At 47.4% G+C, this 19812-nt stretch overlaps 1 protein-coding gene and 1 long non-coding RNA gene across 6 annotated transcripts in view; one reads left to right on the top strand and one right to left on the bottom strand.

Moving 5' to 3' along the window:
* Positions 1 to 1471: 1471 nt before the first annotated feature.
* On the bottom strand, positions 1472 to 15243 carry LOC112582962. Its single transcript, XR_006549016.1, has 3 exons — positions 14878 to 15243; positions 8617 to 8813; positions 1472 to 1696 (listed from the first exon to the last, which is right to left on the bottom strand). It is a non-coding gene; the product is annotated as an uncharacterized LOC112582962 (long non-coding RNA).
* ZDHHC18 (zinc finger DHHC-type palmitoyltransferase 18) overlaps positions 14381 to 19812 on the top strand; it is a 28354-nt gene continuing 22922 nt past the window's right edge. For 2 of the 5 annotated variants that reach the window (XM_025278658.3, XM_025278657.2), the window contains exons 1-2: positions 14384 to 14783; positions 19191 to 19351. In XM_025278658.3, coding sequence (XP_025134443.1) covers positions 14467 to 14783; positions 19191 to 19351 — 478 coding nt within the window. In that variant the 5' untranslated portion in view covers positions 14384 to 14466. Of the gene's footprint in view, positions 14784 to 19190; positions 19352 to 19812 lie in introns of all 5 variants that reach the window. The other 3 variants (XM_025278660.2, XM_025278656.3, XM_025278659.2) reach the window with 3 other exon arrangements.

Raw genomic sequence — 19812 nt, 5'->3', positions numbered from 1 at the left:
GAACTAGAGACAAAGGGGGGTGGTCAGGGAGCTGTCCACACTGACAGGATAATTCCAGCAGCCACTGTATTGGATGAGGCATCCCTAAAATGGGGGTGATATCACTTACCGTACAGAGTAGTTATGAAGATTCAATGAGAAACCTGATAAAGCACTAGCTTAGCACCTAGCGCATAGGAAGAACTTCATGAATGGTAGCTATTTTTTATTATCATTATCATCATCGTCATCGTCATTGTGACTGAAAGACCAGGAACAAATAGTATGAGGTGGAAAAGAGTTTCAAGAAGAAAGAAATGGGGATTTCCCTGGAGGTCCAGTTAAGGCTTGTTTGATCACTGGTCAGGGAACTAAGATCCCACATGCTGTGCTGCATGGCCAGAAAAAGAAGAAAAAAGAAACGGTTACCAGGCTCATATGCTGTTAAGGAAAGGATGAGAAAAGCTATTGAATTTAGGGATTAGGGATATTAATCAGGGTAGGCTAACTGCGGTAACAAACAACTCCCCAAACTCAGTGGTTTAATAATAAAAGATTTTTCTTGCTCACATCATAGTCTTCTAGAGAGTTGGGGAGGGATGCCTGCCTCACCAGGTCATATGGGACCCAGGCTGCTTCCGTTTCCTGACCCTGCTGTCCTTCAGATAGATGCTCAGAGTCCTCTGCTTGCAGAGAGGTTTTCAGGGGCCAGAGCTGGGAGAGTTGTACGTCACTTTCACTGTCATTCCATTGACTGGAACTCGGTCATATGGCCACATCTAACTCCCAAGGGAGGTTGGGAAGTAGAGTTGCCAGATAAAATACAGGATGCTCAGTTAAATTTAAATTTCAGGTAAATGACATATATTTTTTCAGTATAATTATGTTCCAAATATTGTAGGAGACATGTAAGAAGTTCTTCATTGTTTATCTGAAATTCAAATTTAATTTAATTCGATATACTGTATTTTTATTTGCTAAATTGGCAACCCTAGTGGGAAGTGAAGTCTGGCTATGAGTTTAGGACAAAGAGAACACAGATATTTGTGTGTCACAGTGTGCCTCAATCTGTGTTTCTGAATCAAATGCCTGTTTCTGCCCTTCCCACAGAAAGAACAGTTACCCTTCCCAAGGGAGACTCTCCCAAATCCCATCTAGTTACCCTATTCAGCTCCAGGTCGCTCAGCCACCTTCTAATATGGTTCCTTAAGGTGATTATGAACTAAAAAACCAAGTTATCCATGGGAAAAGACTCTTAAAAAGAGTGAATATATGTATATGTATACCTGATTCAGTTTGCTGTACACCTGAAATTAATACTGTAAATCAACTATGTTGTTGTTATTTAGTCACTAAGTTTGGTTCAACTCTTTGCGAGCCCATGGACTGTAGACCACCAGGCTCCTCTGTCCATGGGATTTCCCAGGCGAGAATACTGGAGTTGGTTACCAATTCCTTCTCCAGGGGATCTGCCCAACCCAGGGATCAAACCCACATCTGCTTGGCAGGCAGATTCTTTACCACTAAACTATCTGGGAAGCCCCAAATCAGCTATACTCCAAAAAAAAAAAAAAAAAAAAGTATACACACCCATAAGAAAAAGTTTGGTGGAATTCTCTTGTGAATCCATCTGCTCCTTTGTTGGGAGTTTTTATCCATACCCGACAAGAAAGTATACAATAATAGAGCAAGAATAGGGTAACCTCAGTGTAAGCTCCTATTCAGAAAAGAAGAGAATGGAAGATGTAAAACTGTCACTTCCAAAGCAGTTCTGAATCTCTAATGGTCAGACTTGTCAAAGCTCTCTTCCCTGGGCCTGGGGAGAGTTCCTTGATTAACCCTGACTAGCTCTCGGAAAGACTCCTTTGTCCGTCGTTCTCCACTCTTCTCACAGCTCCTGGCTTATTTATCGTTCATGACCACACAGGAAATGGGCTTTGAGAAGTATGACCTCCTTGGTGAATGTTCAGCCACTTCTTGCTGGTACAAGCATGAAGGGCCTAAAAGTTACTTTAAATCTTGGCCAGCCAAAAGCCTATGTATGTGTGTGGGGAGGGGGTAAGATATACATAACATAAAGTTCATCATTTTAACCCTTTTTAAGTATAAATTTCAGTGGCATTAAGTATATTTGCATTGTTGTGCAACCATCACCACTTCAAGGTTCATTCATATTATAGAAGGTGTGAAATTTTCCTTTTTTATATAGAATGGATAAACAACAAGTTCCTACTGTATAGCACAGGGAACTATATTCATATCCTAGGATAAACCATAATGGAAATGAATATAAAAAAGAATGTATAGGGAGTTCCCTGGTGGTCTAGTGGTTAGGATTCCAGGCTTTCATTGCCATGATCCAGGTTCAGTCGTTAATCTGGGAACTGAGATCCTACAAGCTCTGCAGTGCTGCCAGAAAAAGAGAAAAAAAAAGAATGTATATATGTGTATAACTGAGTCACTTTGCTGTACAGCAGAAATTAACTTTGAAAATCAATTATGCTTCAATAAAAAATAAATTTAAAAATACTTCCATTCTTTTTAAGGCTAAATAACATTCCATTGTAGGTGTGTTGTTATTGTTCAGTTGCTCAGTCATGTCTGACTCTTTGCAACCCCATGGACTACAGCATGCCAGGCTTCCCTGTCCTTCACCAACTCCCAGAGTTCTCTCAAACTCATGTCCATTGAGTTAGTGATGCCATCTAACCATCTCATCCTCTGTCGTCCCCTTTTCCTCCTGCCTTCAATCTTTCCCAGCAGCAGGGGCTTTTCCAGTGAGTCAGTTCTTCTCATCAGGTGGCCAAAGTATTGAAGTTTCAGCTTCAACATCAGTCCTTCCAATGAATATTCAGGACTGATTTCCTTTAGGATGGATTGGTTGGATCTCCTTGCAGTCCAAGGGACTCTCAAGAGTCTTCCCCAACACCACAGTTCAAAAACATCAATTCTTTGGCACTCAGCTTTCTTTATAGTCCAACTCTCAAATCCATACATGACTACTGGAAAAGCCATAGCTTTGACTAGATGGACCTTTGTTGGCAAAGTAATGTCTCTGCTTTTTAATATGTTGTCTAGGTTGGTCATAGCTTTTCTTCCAAGGAGCAAGCATCTTAATTTCATGGCTACAGTCACCATCTGCAGTGATTTTGGAGCCCAAGAAAATAAAGTCTGTCACTGCTTCCATTGTTTCCCCCTCTATTTGCCATGAAGTGATGGAAATGGATGCCATGATTTTAGTTTTTTGAATGTTGAGTTTTAAGCCAACTTTTTCACTCTCCTTTTTCACTTTCCTCAAGAGTCTCTTTAGTTCCTCTTTACTTTCTGCCATAAGGGTGATGTCATCTGCATATCTAAGGTTATTGATATTTCTCCCGTAAATCTTGATTCCAGCTTGTGCTTTATCCAGCCTGGCATTTCACATGATGTACTCTGCATATAAGTTAAACAAGCAGGGTGACAATATACAGCCTTGATGTACTCCTTTCCCAATTTGGAACCAGTCTGTTGTTCCTTGTCTGGTTCTAACTTGCTTCTTGACCTGCATACAGATTTCTCAGGAGGCAGGTGAGGTGGTCTGTTATTCCCATCTCTTTAAGAATTTTCCACAGTTTGTTGTGATCCACAGAGTCAAAGGGCTTGGTGTAGTCAAGTAAGCAGAAGTAGATGTTTTTCTGGAACTCTCTTTTTTGATGATCCAGTGGATGTTGGCAATTTGATCTCTGGTTCCTCTGACTTTTCTAAATCCAGCTTGAACATCTGGAAGTTCATGGTTCAAGTACTGTTGAACCTGGCTTGCAGAATTTTAGCTAGCAGTGAGATGAGCGCCCGTCTTGTCAAAGCTATGGTTTTTCCAGTAGTCATGTATGGATTTGAGAGTTGGACTATAAGGAAAGCTGAGCGCCGAAGAATTGATGTTTTTGAACTGTGGTGTTGGATAAGACTCTTGAGAGTCCCTTGGATAGCAAGGAGATCAAACCATTCAATCCTAAAGGAAATCAGTCCTCAATACTCTTGGAAGGACTGATGCTGAAGCTGAAACTCCAATACTTTGGCCACCTAATGCGAAGAACTGACTCACTGGAAAAGCCTCTGATGCTGGGCAAGATTGAAGGCAGTAGGAGAAGGGGACAACAGAGGATGAGATGGTTGGATGGCATCACCGACTCAATGGACTTGAGTTTGAGCAAGCTTCAGGAGTTGGTGAAGGAAAGGGAATCCTGGTGTGCTGCAGTCCATGGGGTTGCAAAGAGTCGGACATACCTGAACTGAACTGAGATGAGTGCAATTGTGCAGTAGTTTGAACATTCTTTGGCATTGCCGTTCTTTGGGATTGGAATGAAAACTGACATTTTCCAGTCCCGTGGCCTCTGCTGAGTTTTCCAAATTTGCTGACATATTGAGTGCAGCACTTTCACAGCATCATCTTTTAGGATTTGAAATAGCTCAACTGGAATTCCATCACCTCCACTAACTTTCTTCGTAGTGATGCTTCCTAAGGCCCACTTGACCTGAGCCAGGATGTCTGGCTCTAGGTGAGTGATCACACCATCGTGGTTATCTGGGTCATGTTCCTTTGGTATCTCTAATTTTCTTGAAGAGATCTCTAGTTTTTCCCATTCTATTTCTTTGCATTGTTTTCCTCTATTTCTTTGCATTGTTCACTTAGGAAGGCTTTCTTATCTCTTCTTGCTATTCTTTGGAACTGTGCATTCAGATGGTTGTATCTTTCCTTTTCTCCTCAGAGTATGAAAGGGCAAAAAGATACGACAATGAAACGTCATTGTGTGTATACACCACAGTTTGTTTATTTGTCTGTTGATGCATATATTTGGATAGCGCCACCTTTTGGCTATTTAAAATAATGCTACTAATGAACATTGAAAAGTAATTAAGTATTAGTCACTCAGTCTTTGGGACACCATGGACTGCAGCCCGCCAGGCTCCACTGTCCATGAGATTTTCCAGGCAAGGATACTGGAGTGGGTTGCCATTTCCTTCTCCAGGGGATCTTCCCAACGAAGGGTTCGAACGCAGGTCTCCTACACTGCAGGCAGATTCTTTACTGACTGAACTATAAGGGAAGCCCATTGAAAAGTGAAAGTGAAAGTCACTCAGTCCTGTTCAATTCTTTGCAACCCCATGGACTATATAGTCCATGGAATTCTCCAGGCCAGAATATTGGAGTTCGTAGCTGTTCCCTTCTCTAGGGGATCTTCCCAATCCAGGGATCGATCCCAAGTCTCCCATGTTGCAGGTGGATTCTTTACCAGCTGAGCCACCAGGGAAGCCCAGGAGTACTGGAGTGGGCAGCCTATCCCTTCTCCAGTGGATCTTCCTGACTCAGGAATTGATCCAGGATCTCCTGCATTGCAGGCAGATTCTTCACCAGCTGAGCTATCAGGGAAGCCATATGAACATTACAGTTGCCTGTTTTCAATTCTTTGAGGTATATACTGAGAAGTATATAGTGCTGGATCATGTGTTAATTCTACGCTGCTGTTGTTGTTGTTTTAGGAACTGCTATGCTGTTTTTCATAGCAGTTGCACCATTTTGTATTCCCAGTAGCAATGCACAAGGATCCAGATTTCTCCACAACCTCACCAACACTTACTTTCCTTTTTCGTCCCTTCTTCTATTTTTTTTTTTTTTTAATACTTGCCATCCTCATGGGTATGAAGTGGTATCTCACTGTGGTTTTGATTTGCATTTCCCTCATCACTAGTGATGTTGAGCATCTTTTTTATGTGCTTTTGACCATTTGTATACTTTTGGGAAAGTGTCTATTCAGATCCTTTGCCCATTTTTTATAATTTTATTTATTTATGTTTGGCTGTCCTAGGTCTTCATTGCTCTACAAGCTTCTCTCAAGCTGCAGTGAGCAGGGCTACTCTCCAGTTGCAGTGATCATACTTCTCATTGCGGTGGCTTGTCTTGTTGCAGAGCACAGGCTCCAGGTGCATGGGCTTCTGTAGTTATGGCTCCTGGGCTCTAGAGCCCAGGCTCAACTTGTGTGGTGCACAGCCTTCGTTGCTCCATGGCATGTGGGTTCTTCCTGGACCAGGGATCGAACCCATGTCTCCTGCATTGGCATGCGGATTCTTTACCACTGAGTCACCAAGGAAGCCCTGCTCATTTTTAAATTGGGTTGTTTCTTTGTTGTTGAATTGTTGAAGTTCTTTATATATTTTGGATTTTAATCAGATATGTGATTAACAGATATTTTTTCCCATTTCATGTGTTGCCTTTTCACTCTAACAGATATTTTTTCCCATTTCATGTGTTGCCTTTTCACTCTATTGATAGTGCCCTTCAATGCACAAAATTTTTAGTTTTGATGAAGTCCAATTCATCTATTTTTCTCTTATTGCCTATGCTTTTGGTATCATATGCAGAAAAATCATCACCAAATTCAGTATCATGAAGATTTTGCTTTATGTTTTCTTCTAAGAGTTTTATAGTTTTAGCTTTTATGTTTAGGGTTTTATAGTTTTAGCTTTTATCCATTTTGGGTTCAATTTTGTATGTGGAATAAGGTAAAGTTCTTACTTTCTTATACATGTGAATATCCAGTTTTCCCAGCACTATTTATTGAAAAGACTGTGCTTTCCCCATTGAAAGGTCTTGGAATCCTTATTAAATCATTTGACTATATATGCAAGGGTTCCTAAGCTGTCTGTTTTATGCCTCTCTTTATGCTGGTACCACACTGTTTTGATTACTGTAGCTTTGTAGTAAGTTCTGAAATCAGGAAGGGTGAGACCTCCAACTCTACTCTTCTTGTTCAAAATTGTTCTGGCTATTCAGGGTCCTTTGAGATTTCCTGTTATATTTAAGTTGTCAACGTGTTTTTTTTTTTTCCTTTCTTTTTTCAATTTAGGCTCATGGTTTCTTTGACAATACCATTACCTCAAAATATTTTTGGTGTGTAAGTCAGAATTCTCCAGAGGAACATAGCCTATAGGATTGTGTGTGTGTGTATATCTATACCTATCTGTTTATCTGTCTATAGAGAGGTTTTAATGAATTGGCTCATATGATTGTGGAAGCTGGCAAGTCCACAATCTGCTGGGTAGGCCAGCAGCTGGAGACCCAATAGAACAATTGATGTAATAAAAGTCTGAAGGCAGGTCTACTGGCAGAATTCCTTCTTTCTCAGGGAAAGTCAGTCTTTTTTCTGTTAAGGCCTTCAGCTGATTAGATGAGACCCAGTCAATTTATGGAGGATAATCTGCTTTACTCCTTCTGACTTAAATGTTACCCTCACCTGAAAAGTACCTTCACAGAAATGTCCAGAATATTTGACCAAATATATGTATGCTGTGGCCTAGCTAAGTTGACACAAAATTAGCACAATAGATTTCTGCTCTCTTTGCTTCTAGTCAGATCCATGTGACACAACCACACTCCAGTTCTTTTCTAGATAGAATTTTCAAGCTGATATATTTATCTCCTCCTAGTATCCCCTTGCCTCACTTCCAATGTAATGATGCCTACATTGAGGTCATCTGAAATAATAAGTGGGAAGGCCACAGTCTTCACCTGATATTTGCCTTAGAGATGACCACATCTTTCAACTCATGTTGTCTGAGAACTTTTTCAATCTTATATAATTTCTAGTCCAGAAACAGTCACTTTTAGTGACCCTGGGAGGCCCATCGTTTTTGGACTTCCTCCACCTGAAAAATAAGCTAATCCTCACCTAAATTCACCTCTTTCTCCCAATACTTTATGAAGGTACCTGTGCTAGTTATTAAGTTATTGTTTCAGCTCCAAACCCACCCTTCTACTTTCTACTATGAGATATTGGACCTGGGACTTTGCAAATCACATTGCTATTGACTGCGGGCTCTATGTTTGACTCTGTCAATAAGGGCCACTAGAGGGAGATAGTGAGCTCAGAGGAGGAAGAAAAGACTGCTTTCTTCAGTTTGCTTCCTGTTCCTGTGAGATCATCCTAACTATGCTCCTTCACCCCAGCAGCAGCGGTGTCATCCTGTAGCAGCAGCTGAATCCACTTGCAGTTTTTTCCAAAAATTGCAGACCCCGCTTCATGGCGTACCAATCGGAGACACCACCAGCATCTGTGCAGCACCTCTTTCTCAGAAGTGTTGGTCTCTCCTCCACCAACACTAGACTTAGAGGTCTGAGTTTCAACTCTGTAGGACCCCTCTTCTAAGTTTCCAAGTTTTAGTAATTCCAAACTCTTCCTTTTGTTCTCCTAGTCCTAGGAGTTTAGATGCTTCTTACTATTGCTGCCTCCATAGAATCTGTTTTCTTTTCACCCTTTCAGATAACTAATAACAATGTTATACCTAGAATGGCTAACCATTCTGTTTATTACATTTTCTCCAGTGACTTGTGTGGTTTCTTTCTCATCGGCAGGACCCTGAGGGATACAGAAATTGTCTCTAGGAGGGGTCCCAGGGAATCGACTCAGAAGATGGGATTAGGGAACTGTTTTGGTTGTGTCATGGGGTTTGAATGTGTTGAGCTTCTTGCCAATGAGAAATGTGATGCTGCTAATTCATGGCATGCTGTGGCAACATGATTAATCAAATTATCACCTGTGGTTATTTGTGATGCGTGATAACTAAAGCAAATGCCTTGGGGGCCCAAGTGGTTGTTGTACTTACTGTATGGCAGTGAGGATGACTACAGGGACTGTAGGATGACCGCAGAAGGAATTCTGAGAGCATCAGGGTCCTCGCAGAAAGAAAACGACAAGCTGGGGCCTTTAAACTCTCAGCTCAAATCATGGTCAGAGAGTCACAGAGCTTCCATGATAGCCCATGAAGGATCTCTTATTTCTTGTAGTCACCAGACTTATTAGCTACAAATAGAACAAAAATATAGTGCATGTTATTGAATGTTATCAGTTGAATTCAGTCTTACTAAGCCTTTTCTGTGACTGAGAAGGAATGGGACCTTGAAACTTGGAATGGACACATCTGGTTTGATATTCTCCTAGGTTCTCAGAGTCTCCATTCCACAAGTGGATGGGACGAAGAGCAGCGATCAGCACTTGCGAGTTTTATGAGACAGCCTATCACTTCTGGCTTCCCTGGTGATTCAGTGGTAAAGAATCTGCCTGTCAATGCAGGAGACACGGGTTCGATCCCTGGGTTGGGAAGATCCTCTAGAGAAGGAAATGGCAACCCACTCCAGTGTTCTCATGGGGGAAATCCCATGGACAGAGGAGCCTGGTGAGTTACAGTCCAGGGATCACAAAAGAGTCGGACATGACTGAACGACTGAACAATTACAACTGCCACTTCCGCTCACATCCCATTAGCCAGGAGCCGGTGTCTCTCTGTAGCAGAGGCTGGGAACTGTGGGCGTTGATGAGAATGGGCAGTTTATACCACACTAAATGGGCCACTAGTGACCCACTGGAGATAGAATTCTTGGGGGAGTAACATAGAAGCCAAGCTGCAAAAAGCTAAGAAATGATTAAGTGACAAGGAAGTAGTAGCTATTCTTACTAAAGAAGTAATAGCTACTCTTATTTAATAAGAGTAACTAATGCTTAAAATTCTCCAAGCCAGGCTTCAGCAATACGTGAACCATGAACTTCCAGGTATTCAAGCTGGTTTTAGAAAAGGCAGAGGAACCAGAGATCAAATTGCAAACATCCGCTGGATCATCGAAAAAGCAAGAGAGTTCCAGAAGAACATCTATTTCTGCTTTAATGACTATGCCAAAGCCTTTGACTGTGTGGATCACAATAAACTGTGGAAAATTCTGAAAGAGATGGGAATACCAGACCACCTGACCTGCCTCTTGAGAAGCCTGTATGCAGGTCAGGAAGCAACAGTTAGAACTGGACATGGAACAACAGACTGGTTCCAAATAGGAAAAGGAATATGTCACGGCTGTATATTGTCACCCTGCTTATTTAACTTCTATGCAGAGTACATCATGAGAAATGTTGGACTGGAAGAAACACAAGCTAGAATCAAGATTGCCGGGAGAAATATCAATAACCTCAGATATGCAGATGACACCACCCTTATGGCAGAAATTGAAGAGGAACTAAAAAGCCTCTTGATGAAAGTGAAAGTGGAGAGTGGAAAAAGTTGGCTTAAAGCTCAACATTCAGAAAATGAAGATCATGGCATCTGGTCCCAATTCATGGGAATTCAGTTCCTCTAATTCATGGGAATTAGATGGGAAACAGTGGAAACAGTGTCAGACTTTATTTTTTTGGGCTCCAAAATCACTGCAGATGGTGACTGCAGCCATGAAATTAAAAGACGCTTACTCCTTGGAAGGAAAGTTATGACCAACCTAGATAGCACATTCAAAAGCAGAGACATTACTTTGCCAACAAAGGTCCATCTAGTCAAGGCTATGGTTTTTCCAGTGGTCATGTATGGATGTGAGAGTTGGACTGTGAAGAAAGCTGAATGCCGAAGAATTGATGTTTTTGAACTGTGGTGTTGGAGAAGACTCTTGAGAGTCCCTTGGACTGCAAGGAGATCCAATCAGTCCACCCTAAAGGAGATCAGTCCTGGGTATTCTTTGGAAGGACTGATGCTAAAGCTGAAACTCCAATACTTTGGCCACCTCATGCGAAGAGTTGACTCATTGGAAAAGAGTCTGATGCTGGGAGGGATTGGGGGCAGGAGGAGAAGGGGACGACAGAGGATGAGATGGCTGGATGGCACCACCGACTTGATGGACATGAGTTTGGGTGAACTCCGGGAGTTGGTGATGGACTGGGAGGCCTGGTATGCTGCAATTCATAGGGTCGCAAAGAGTCGGACATGACTGAGCGACTGAACTGAACTGAACTGAATGAGAGACAAGAATGGCAGAAAGCAAAGAGGAACTGAAGAGCCTCTTGATAAGGGTGAAAGAGGAGAGTGAAAAAGCTGGCTTAAAACTCAACATTCAAAAGACTAAGATAATGGTGTCTGGTCCCATCACTTCATAGCAAATTTTATTTTCTTGGGCTCCAAAATCACTGGGGACAGTGACTGCAGCCATGAAATTAAAAGAAGAAAGCTATGACAAACTTGCTCCCTGGAAGAAAAACTATGACAAACCTAAACATCATGTTAAAAAGCAGAAACATCACCCTGGGACAAAGGTCCATATAGTCAAAGCTACAGGTTTTCCACCAGTCATGTATGGATGTGAGAGCTGGATCATAAAGAAAGCTGAGCACCAAAGAATTGATGCTTTGGAACTCTGTTGCTGGAGAAGACTCTTGAGAGTCCCTTGTACTGCAAGATCAAACCAGTCAATCCTAAAGGAAATCAGTCCTCAATATTCATTGGAAAGACTGATGCTGAAGTGGATGCTCCAATACTTTGGCCACCTGATGCGAAGAGCCAACTCATTTGAGAAGACCCTGATATTGGGAAAGACTGAGGGCAGGAGGAAAAGGGGGCTACAGAGGATGAGCTGGTTGGATGGCATCACCATCTCAATGGTCATGGGTTTGAGCAAACTGGGAGACAGTGAAGGACAGGGAAGCCTGGCGTGCTGTAGTCCATGGAGTAGCAAAGATTTGGACATGACTGAACTACTGAAAAACAACAAATGAGAGGAGAAAAGATAAATCTGAAGCTAGTAAGGAGGTAGCCAAACATAGAAAGTTGTTTCTGTGGTTGGTTCTTTAGTTTAGTTTTGCTTTTTAATTGATAGAGGAGAACTGAGCATGAATTTGTAGTCTCAATGAACAGGAAGAGAGATAGGACATTCATGGAGGGTTGGCCATGGACAGAATGAGGCCTGCACCTTTAAGATGAGAGGAAAGGATAGAAACAAATAGAGAAATGTGAAGTAGACAGGAGGGTAGCTGACAATGAAACCAGGTTGTTTTGGTTTCTATAAAGTGACAAAGAGCCAGAATTAAGGTTGCAAGAAGATCCAGTTGAGATGGGACAGGAATCTGTCCTTGAACCTGTGAGTCCAGCTTTGTGACTTTGTTCCACAGCCAAGGAGCAAGAGGGGAGGCTCATCAAATCCAGAATCTTCGGCACCAAGGGCATGCATCAGTGGCTTTTGGCATGTGTAACAATTAAGGGTCCTTAAGGTCACAGTTGATGTTCAAGCTGGTTTTAGAAAAGGAAGAGGAACCAGAGATCAAATTGCCAACATCCGCTGGATCATCGAAAAAGCAAGAGAGTTCCAGAAAAACATCTATTTCTGCTTTATTGACTATGCCAAAGCCTTTGACTGTGTGGATCACAATAAACTGTGGAAAATTCTGAAAGAGATGGGAATACCAGACCACCTGATCTGCCTCTTGAGAAATTTGTATACAGGTCAGGAAGCAACAGTTAGAGCTGGACATGGAACAACAGACTGGTTCCAAATAGGAAAAGGAGTACATCAAGGCTGTATATTGTCACCCTGTTTATTTAATTTATATGCAGAGTGCATCATGAGAAATGCTGGACTGGAAGAAACACAAGCTGGAATCAAGATTGCCAGGAGAAATATCAATAACCTCAGATATGCAGATGACACCACCCTTATGGCAGAAAGTGAAGAGGAACTAAAAAGCCTCTTGATGAAAGTGAAAGAAGAGAGTGAAAAAGTTGGCTTAAAGCTCAACATTCAGAAAACTAAGATCATGGCATCCGGTCCCATCACTTCATGGGAAATAGATGGAGAAACAGTGGAAACAGTGTCAGACTTTATTTTTCTGGGCTCCAAAATCACTGCAGATGGTGACTGCAGCCATGAAATTAAAAGACGCTTACTCCTTGGAAGGAAAGTTATGACCAACCTAGATAGCACATTCAAAAGCAGAGACATTACTTTGCCAACAAAGGTTCGTCTAGTCAAGGCTATGGTTTTTCCTGTGGTCATGTATGGATGTGAGAGTTGGACTGTGAAGAAGGCTGAGCGCTGAAGAATTGATGCTTTTGAACTGTGGTGTTGGAGAAGACTCTTGAGAGTCCCTTGGACTGCAAGGAGATCCAACCAGTCCATTCTGAAGGAGATCAGCCCTGGGATTTCTTTGGAAGGAATGATGCTAAAGCTGAAACTCCAGTACTTTGGCCACCTCATGCAAAGAGTTGACTCATTGGAAAAGAGTCTGATGCTGGGAGGGATTGGGGGCAGGAGGAGAAGGGGACGACAGAGGATGAGATGGCTGGATGGCATCACTGACTCGATGGATATGAGTCTCAGTGAACTCTGGGAGTTGGTGATGGACAGGGAGGCCTGGCGTGCTGCGATTCATGGGGTCACAAAGAGTTGGACACGACTGAGCGACTGAACTGATCTGATCTGATCTGAAGGTCACAGTTGCTGTATTTACCCCTCTGCATCCTGTATTCTGACTTCCTTTCTCTTATCCTAGTCTCCAGTTGTCTCTTTTTCCTATACTTTTCCTTAAGCTTTCCAGTAATCCCAGTGTGGTGGACAGACCCTAAGGTGAGCCTCAGTGATTGCCTCCTGGTATTCACGCTTTTGTGTGATTCTCTGAACTTCAAGTGGGACCTGTGACTTGCTTCTCACCTATAGAACATGGTGAAGGTGTCAGGCTGTCACTCCAGTTACATGTATAAGCTATGTTATTTAAACTCTGCGTTAGCAGCCTGGAGCTAGAGACTCTCCTTGTGAGCCTGAGGAAGTAAGCAGCTGTGTTGGAGAGGCCCACAAGGCAAGGAACTGGGGTGACCTCAAGGCACTGACTGCAGATGGCCTCTGGAACCCCAGAGAGGCCTCTAGGTGACAGCCAGGCCCTCAGTCAGACAGTCATAAGTTCTGCCCACAAAGTCTGAGTGAGTTTGCAGGTGTTTTCCTCCCCAGTTGAGTTCCCAGATGAGCATGCAGCCTTGCTGACACCTTGTCTGCAGCCTTCTGAGATTGAGCAAGGGACTCAGCTAAGCTGTCCTGGGCCCCTGACCTGGAACCTGTGAGATATAAGATGATGTTTTAAGCCGCTACATGTGTAGTAATTTGTTACACAGCAATTAAAAAACGAATATACCCTGAACTCTTGAAAAACACTGGGGCCCTGTGGCATCCACCCCCATCAGGGGATAGGAAAACTGGGTCTGGGTCCTGATTGCAGAGCTGGGTGAAGGGGCAGAGATGTGAGTAGATCACCTCTCAAATCTCGGGGATTGGCACGGTGCCCGGCACCCAGGGGACGCCCAACAAATGGTCTGACTGCAAAAGAGCAGAAAGCGTCCTGGAGCGCGCCTCCGCGGCCGCGTCCTCGTGCGGCAGCGATCGGAGCGGCGGGGGATGGGGTCCGGGCCCTGCGGCGGGTCAGGACCGGGCCGCCGCGCGGCCGCAGCGCCATCCCGGGCCCGGGCGGAGGGGGCGCTGCGGCGGGAGGCCGTGTGGGGCGGGGCGGGGCGGGCCGGCCATGGGGCCGTCCCCTGCGAGCGAGCGCCGCGCGCGCCGCCGCCGCTGCTGCCGCCGCCGGCGCTACCACCTCCTCCGCTCGGCCCCGGTCCCCGTGCGGCCCGGCCGGCCCGCGGGGCGCGGAGCCGAGGTCCGCGGCCGGCCGCATGAAGGACTGCGAGTACCAGCAGATCAGCCCCGGGGCCGCCCCGCCGCCCGCCTCCCCCGGGGCGCGCCGCCCCGGCCCCGCCGCGCCCCCCGGCCCGGGCCCCGGGCCCCCGCCGCCCGCCGCCGCGCCGCGCTGGAGCAGCAGCGGCAGCGGCAGCGGGAGCCTCGGCCGCCGCCCGCGGCGCAAGTGGGAGGTGTTCCCGGGCCGCAACCGCTTCTACTGCGGCGGCCGCCTCATGCTGGCCGGCCACGGCGGCGTCTTCGCACTCACGCTGCTGCTCATCCTCACCACCACCGTCCTCTTCTTCGTCTTCGAGTGAGTTCCGCGGCGCCCCTCAACCCTCCCCGTCCCCGCCCCCCGAGGTGCCCCGTCCCCTCCGGTCCCCGTTGCCCCCTGCCGCTCACCTCACCTTCCCCAGGCCTTGATGGACACTCCAGCTCCTCTGGTCGCCTGCCGGGCACCCCGTCTCCTCTTCCACCTCCCCGACTCTCCACCCTTTGCAGCACCTGCCAGGCACCCTCCTTTCCCAGCCCCTCCTTGGCCGGCATCTTCCCTGTGCCTCTCAGAGTCTGCCCTCGGGCCTCCCGTCTCCTTGCTTATCCCCCATCTGTCCTTCCTGGTCCCCTCCAACCCTCCCAGACTCGGCATCTCCCCCTTGCCCATGTGGATCATCATCTAAGCTGGTCCCCTCCGTCCCTGCCAGCCGCCTCATCCCTGCCCCTCCCTTAGTACCCCCTCCTTCCCTGGCACTCTGCCTTTGCCAGCTTCTGGCCAGGAACACCGCCTTCCCTGTGTCTCTCCAGGACGCCCATCCTTTCTGCCTTCTTGGAAGCTGCCCCAGGCCTCTGCAGCTCCTATCCTAGCCTCTGGACTGTCTCTTGCCACCAGCTTCTTTCTGACCCCTCCAGACATCTTATCTCTGTATCCCTTCCAGACAACTTCTGAATGTCTTCCTTGGCCTCTGGCTATATACTCTCACCTCCAGTTTCCCCAGCCATCTTCCCTATTCCCTCCAGGGTCCCCTGGTCATCTCTCTACTCGCAGACCCGACCCCCTAACTTTCCCCTCAGTGGTTCTCACCCTAGACCCTCATCTTTGGGCCTCTCAGACCTCCCCTTTCCCCTTCAGCACCTTCCTCATTTTCTCCAGAGCTTTCTGCTCTTCCCTCTCCTCCTGTGGTCCCCCAGACATCTCCCAGGCCCCTGCCCCCGCCTCCTGACTTCCTGGCTTGCTTTCTCTTCCCAACACTCCAGAGCACCTTCTGGCTGGTTCCATGGCAGGAACAGCTGTAGCGCCTTGTTATTTTTCACGAGTCCGAAGTATTTCTGTGTGACAGGTCATATTTGTCTCCGTGGGCGTTTGACCTCTTCATGTCGCCAGTGACCCAGGACTGGCCCACACAGATTCTCCGTTTTAGGGATGGAGGAAGGGACGCGTGTCCCTTTACCAGGTCACATCTTTGTATCAGAAGTTTTCCACTGTACCCTTGATCTCCAGCTTGAGCCACCTGCTCCCTGATTTCCTTGCATGCACACACACTCGGGCTGCGTGAGTCCCACCTCTCCCTCTTCTGCTGCCCACCCTTCTTTGTGGTCTTACTCAGTTACCCAGGTGGTCGGGAATGCCATCTCTGCAGCCCGCAGAGTGGGTTCAGATCTCAGCTCCACCAGGCATTAAGTGAGTGACTTTGGGGCGTCACTTTGCTTCTCAGACCCCAGTTTCCGTATCTGTAAAGCAGGATTTATGACATTACCCATCCCCTCAGGGTGTCACGAGATGACATGAATCTAGGCACGTAAGCTTTCAGCTGGTGATAGGCGTTTAGAGCTGGCTGCTGCTATTACTTGTCATCACCAGAAAACCCTTCCCAAGGGCCCTGGCTGGGCTGCCACAAAGACAGGGGCCCCCAGGTACCCTTTGCAGCTGCCAGGCCCTGTTTCTGCAACCTTGGGCTTCCCCTTGAAGCAAGGTGAAGACTTTCTACAAATTAGATTCTCCCTTTCAGCTTGCCTTTCTGACTCAGGGTGGGTTAAAAAGTTCTGCAATAACAAGCAAGCAGAAGCTCTGGGGAAGCTCCCCCGGTCCCCAGCACAGCCCCTGGGCTGAGTTTCAGATCCACCTCCTTGGGCCGGCCCACGTGGGTCTTTTGAAAGTGCGTTTTCCAGCCTCCCTCGGGCTCCACCAGGCCCTCCCAGCCAGGGCCCTAGCTGAGGCAGGAGGAAGTGGTGCTTGCTCAGGCTGGCCCCTGTGACCCTGTAGTGTGGGATCTGGTCCGTTCAGAAGCAGGACTTCCTCTGGACTGAGGGGATGTCTTCATGGGTGCCAGGCTTGTCCCCAGAGAGGGAGGGGCAGCGAGGACTTCTGGGTTCCAGGAGGGCTGGTAGAGCATCTCCTCTTTGTCTCTGCTCTTCCTCACCTGGGCTGGTGGCGTTGGCAAGAAGGTTTGGGTTCAGGCCCAGAGCTCACCTGGGCCTAGACTGGGGTGGGGGCTCGGTGGGGGCCCCGGGTAGGGGAACGCTGTCGGTGAGGGCCTGGAGGGTAAGAGGACTCTCCCAGGGCTCTCAGCAGGGACCTTTCCTGCTGTGAATGGTGTTCTCTTCTGTTGGGTTTGGTGCGTTATTGCACAGGCATCCCAGCTTCTGCCCTGCTTCCTGCCCCACGCAGCAGCCAGAGGGCTCCTTTAATTCCACGTCAGATCTGAATATCCTGTGGCTCTCTAGATAAGAGCTGGAGCCCTGGTGATGGCTTCCTCCCTGTCCCCGTCTCCTCCCACTGTCCCCTGTGCCCTCCCTCCCAGGCACAGTGGCCTCCATGTGCGCTCCGACCTCAGGGCCTTTGCATGGTTTGGGATGTTCTTCCTTTAGAGAGCCACCTGGCTCCCTCCCACACTTTCTCCTGTCCTTCCCTGACCATCCCTATAATAGAGGCAGCTGCACCCCAGCCTCCTGTCACCTCTGCCCTGACTTATTCTCCAAAACACTTACCTCCATCTGACATATGGTACTTATGCTTTTGTTAGCTTCTTGCCTTTCCCTATGAGAACAGGAATTTATTCTCACTGTTGTACCCACAGTGCTAAGAACAGGGCTTGGTATGTAGTAGCCACTCGATACAGTAACTGTTTTACAGTACAATAGAAAATACATGTATTTGTTGAATGAAATGGACAGAGCATTTGCTGGGAGCTTGGAGACCCCCGTCCAGCTGTTGCCCGGCTGGATGACTTGGGATCTGCCCATGGGCTTTGGGGTCCTCCCTCAGTAAAACCAGGCGGCCAGAACTTGCTGTCTCTGAGGGCTCTGCAAGTCTCAGACTTCAGGTCTTCTCCGTCTCCCAAGAAGTCTAGTTGTACATGAACTTTTCTGAATTGTCACGTGGGTGACACGGAGGGCCCAGCTCTGTTTGAGGCTCAGGCCTGGGGACCGCTGATGTGTTTGGTGCAGCACATGGCCCCCTGGGAGCCCTTGGTTTTGGCAGTCTCTGCTCCTCAAGGGAAGGGTCTCTCTAGAGGCCAGACCCTCCGACAGCAGAGGCTCCAGAAACAGTATGTAGATAACCCACAGGTTTGTTCCTGCTGCTTCACCAGCTCCTGGAACCTGGGCTGACTCAGGCCTCCCAGTGGCCAGTCATCCCCAGGTAGTAGTTTCTCAGCCTGCTGGGGTCCACCCTGGCCCTGGGAGGGAAGGCCACGCAGGACGGTAGTTAATAGTATAGGTGGGCCTCAGCATTAGACCCGTGCGCAGGCTGTTTGTTGGGGCTCACCAGGGCCAGGGGGCCTGATAGAACCGAGCGGGGATGCCGGTCTCTGGGTGACAGTGGCTGGGCCAGGCTCTCCCCTCAGCCCCCCTTTACCTGGTGGACCCGACTTATTCAGGTTCTAGCTCAGGCTTTCTCTCCTCCAGCCAGTCTTTCCTAACTGTTTTGCTACTTCTGTCTTCCCCATTATACAGGCTACGCCCTGTGTGGCAATTCTTTGTTTACGTATCTGTTTTCCCCACTAGACTAAGCCTCATTGAAAGAGCAGGGGGACTCTTTCTTCCTCACAAGCAGCCATTATCCCTGCTGCTTGTTAAAGGTATTGCCTTTAAGACTGGAATTAGGTTAGTCACTCAGTCGTGTCTAACTCTTTGAGACCGCGTGGACTGTAGCCCACCAGGCTCCTCTGTCCATGGAATTTCCCAGGCAAGAATACTGGAGTGGGTTGCCATTTCCTTCTCCAGGGGATCTTCCTGACCCAGGAATTGAACCCCGGTCTCCCACATTGCATGTGGATTCTTTACCACCTGAGCCACCAGGAAGACTGAAAAGACCTCAGTAAACACATGTGGAGTGACCGAATAAATGCGTGAACATCTTCATGGATGAGTCATCTCAAGTGACAGTCCAGTTCATTGGTGGTGCCTGCCTGAAACTCTGTGTGTAGAAGGATTCGGAGGTTGCAGCCAAGTGCAGGGGTTGAGTGCCAGGACCTATTGGTCACGTCTGCCAGGTGCTCAGGGAGAAAGTGCAAGGATCAATTAGTGATGTCTGCTCTAGGCACGGAAGGGCAGAGCGGAAGGACATAAAGGCGTGTGGCCGCACTCACCCAGGGGCCGTACCTCTGCATCCGTTCAGGACCATGGGGTGTTTGCTGGGATGACAGTGCCTGCCTGGAGCTGCAACCCTGTGCCCCAGGCAGCCCCCGGGGTATCTGCTCACGTCTCTCTCCCTCTCTTTTTCCAGCTGTCCTTTTTTGGCCCGCCACCTGACCCTCGCCATCCCCATCATTGCTGCCATCCTGTTTTTCTTCGTCATGAGCTGCCTGCTGCAGACAAGTTTCACCGACCCCGGAATCCTGCCCCGGGCCACGGTCTGTGAGGCAGCTGCCCTGGAGAAACAGATCGGTGAGGCTCCTGCTCCAGCTGTGGCTGTGTCTGCAAACTGCGCCTTCCTTGATTTGAGAGGAGGCCTGATTTTCTCTTCCCACAGTGTGCTAGGCACTGGGGGTCCAGGGGCGAGCAGGGCCAGCTGGAGCTGATGCTAGAGTGCAAGCAGCAGAGGATAAGCAAGTGAGCGGATAAGCAAGAAATACCTGCATGGGAGGGCCGGTGTTGACAGCCGGACAGTCCTGAGTACTTACAGGAGGCCGGGCTCTGTGTTCACCTCTTTATATGCATGATCTCATGTAATCCCGCAGTAATCCCGTGAGACAGGTGCTGTTGTTATTCTCCTTTTACTGATTGATTACCTTGGGTCTCTCGGAAGTTAAGTAAATGGTCACAAGTCACACAGTAAGTGGAAGAGCCCAAATAGGACCCTAGGCACTCTAACCAGAACCCCTGCTTTTAAAAATTCATACGCACTT

Source organism: Bubalus bubalis, chromosome 2 (genome assembly GCF_019923935.1).
Source record: "Bubalus bubalis isolate 160015118507 breed Murrah chromosome 2, NDDB_SH_1, whole genome shotgun sequence".
NCBI classification, from domain to species: domain Eukaryota; kingdom Metazoa; phylum Chordata; class Mammalia; order Artiodactyla; family Bovidae; genus Bubalus; species Bubalus bubalis.
The sequence above is the reverse complement of the archived record's forward strand: the minus strand, read 5'-3'. Positions and strand labels throughout refer to the sequence as shown.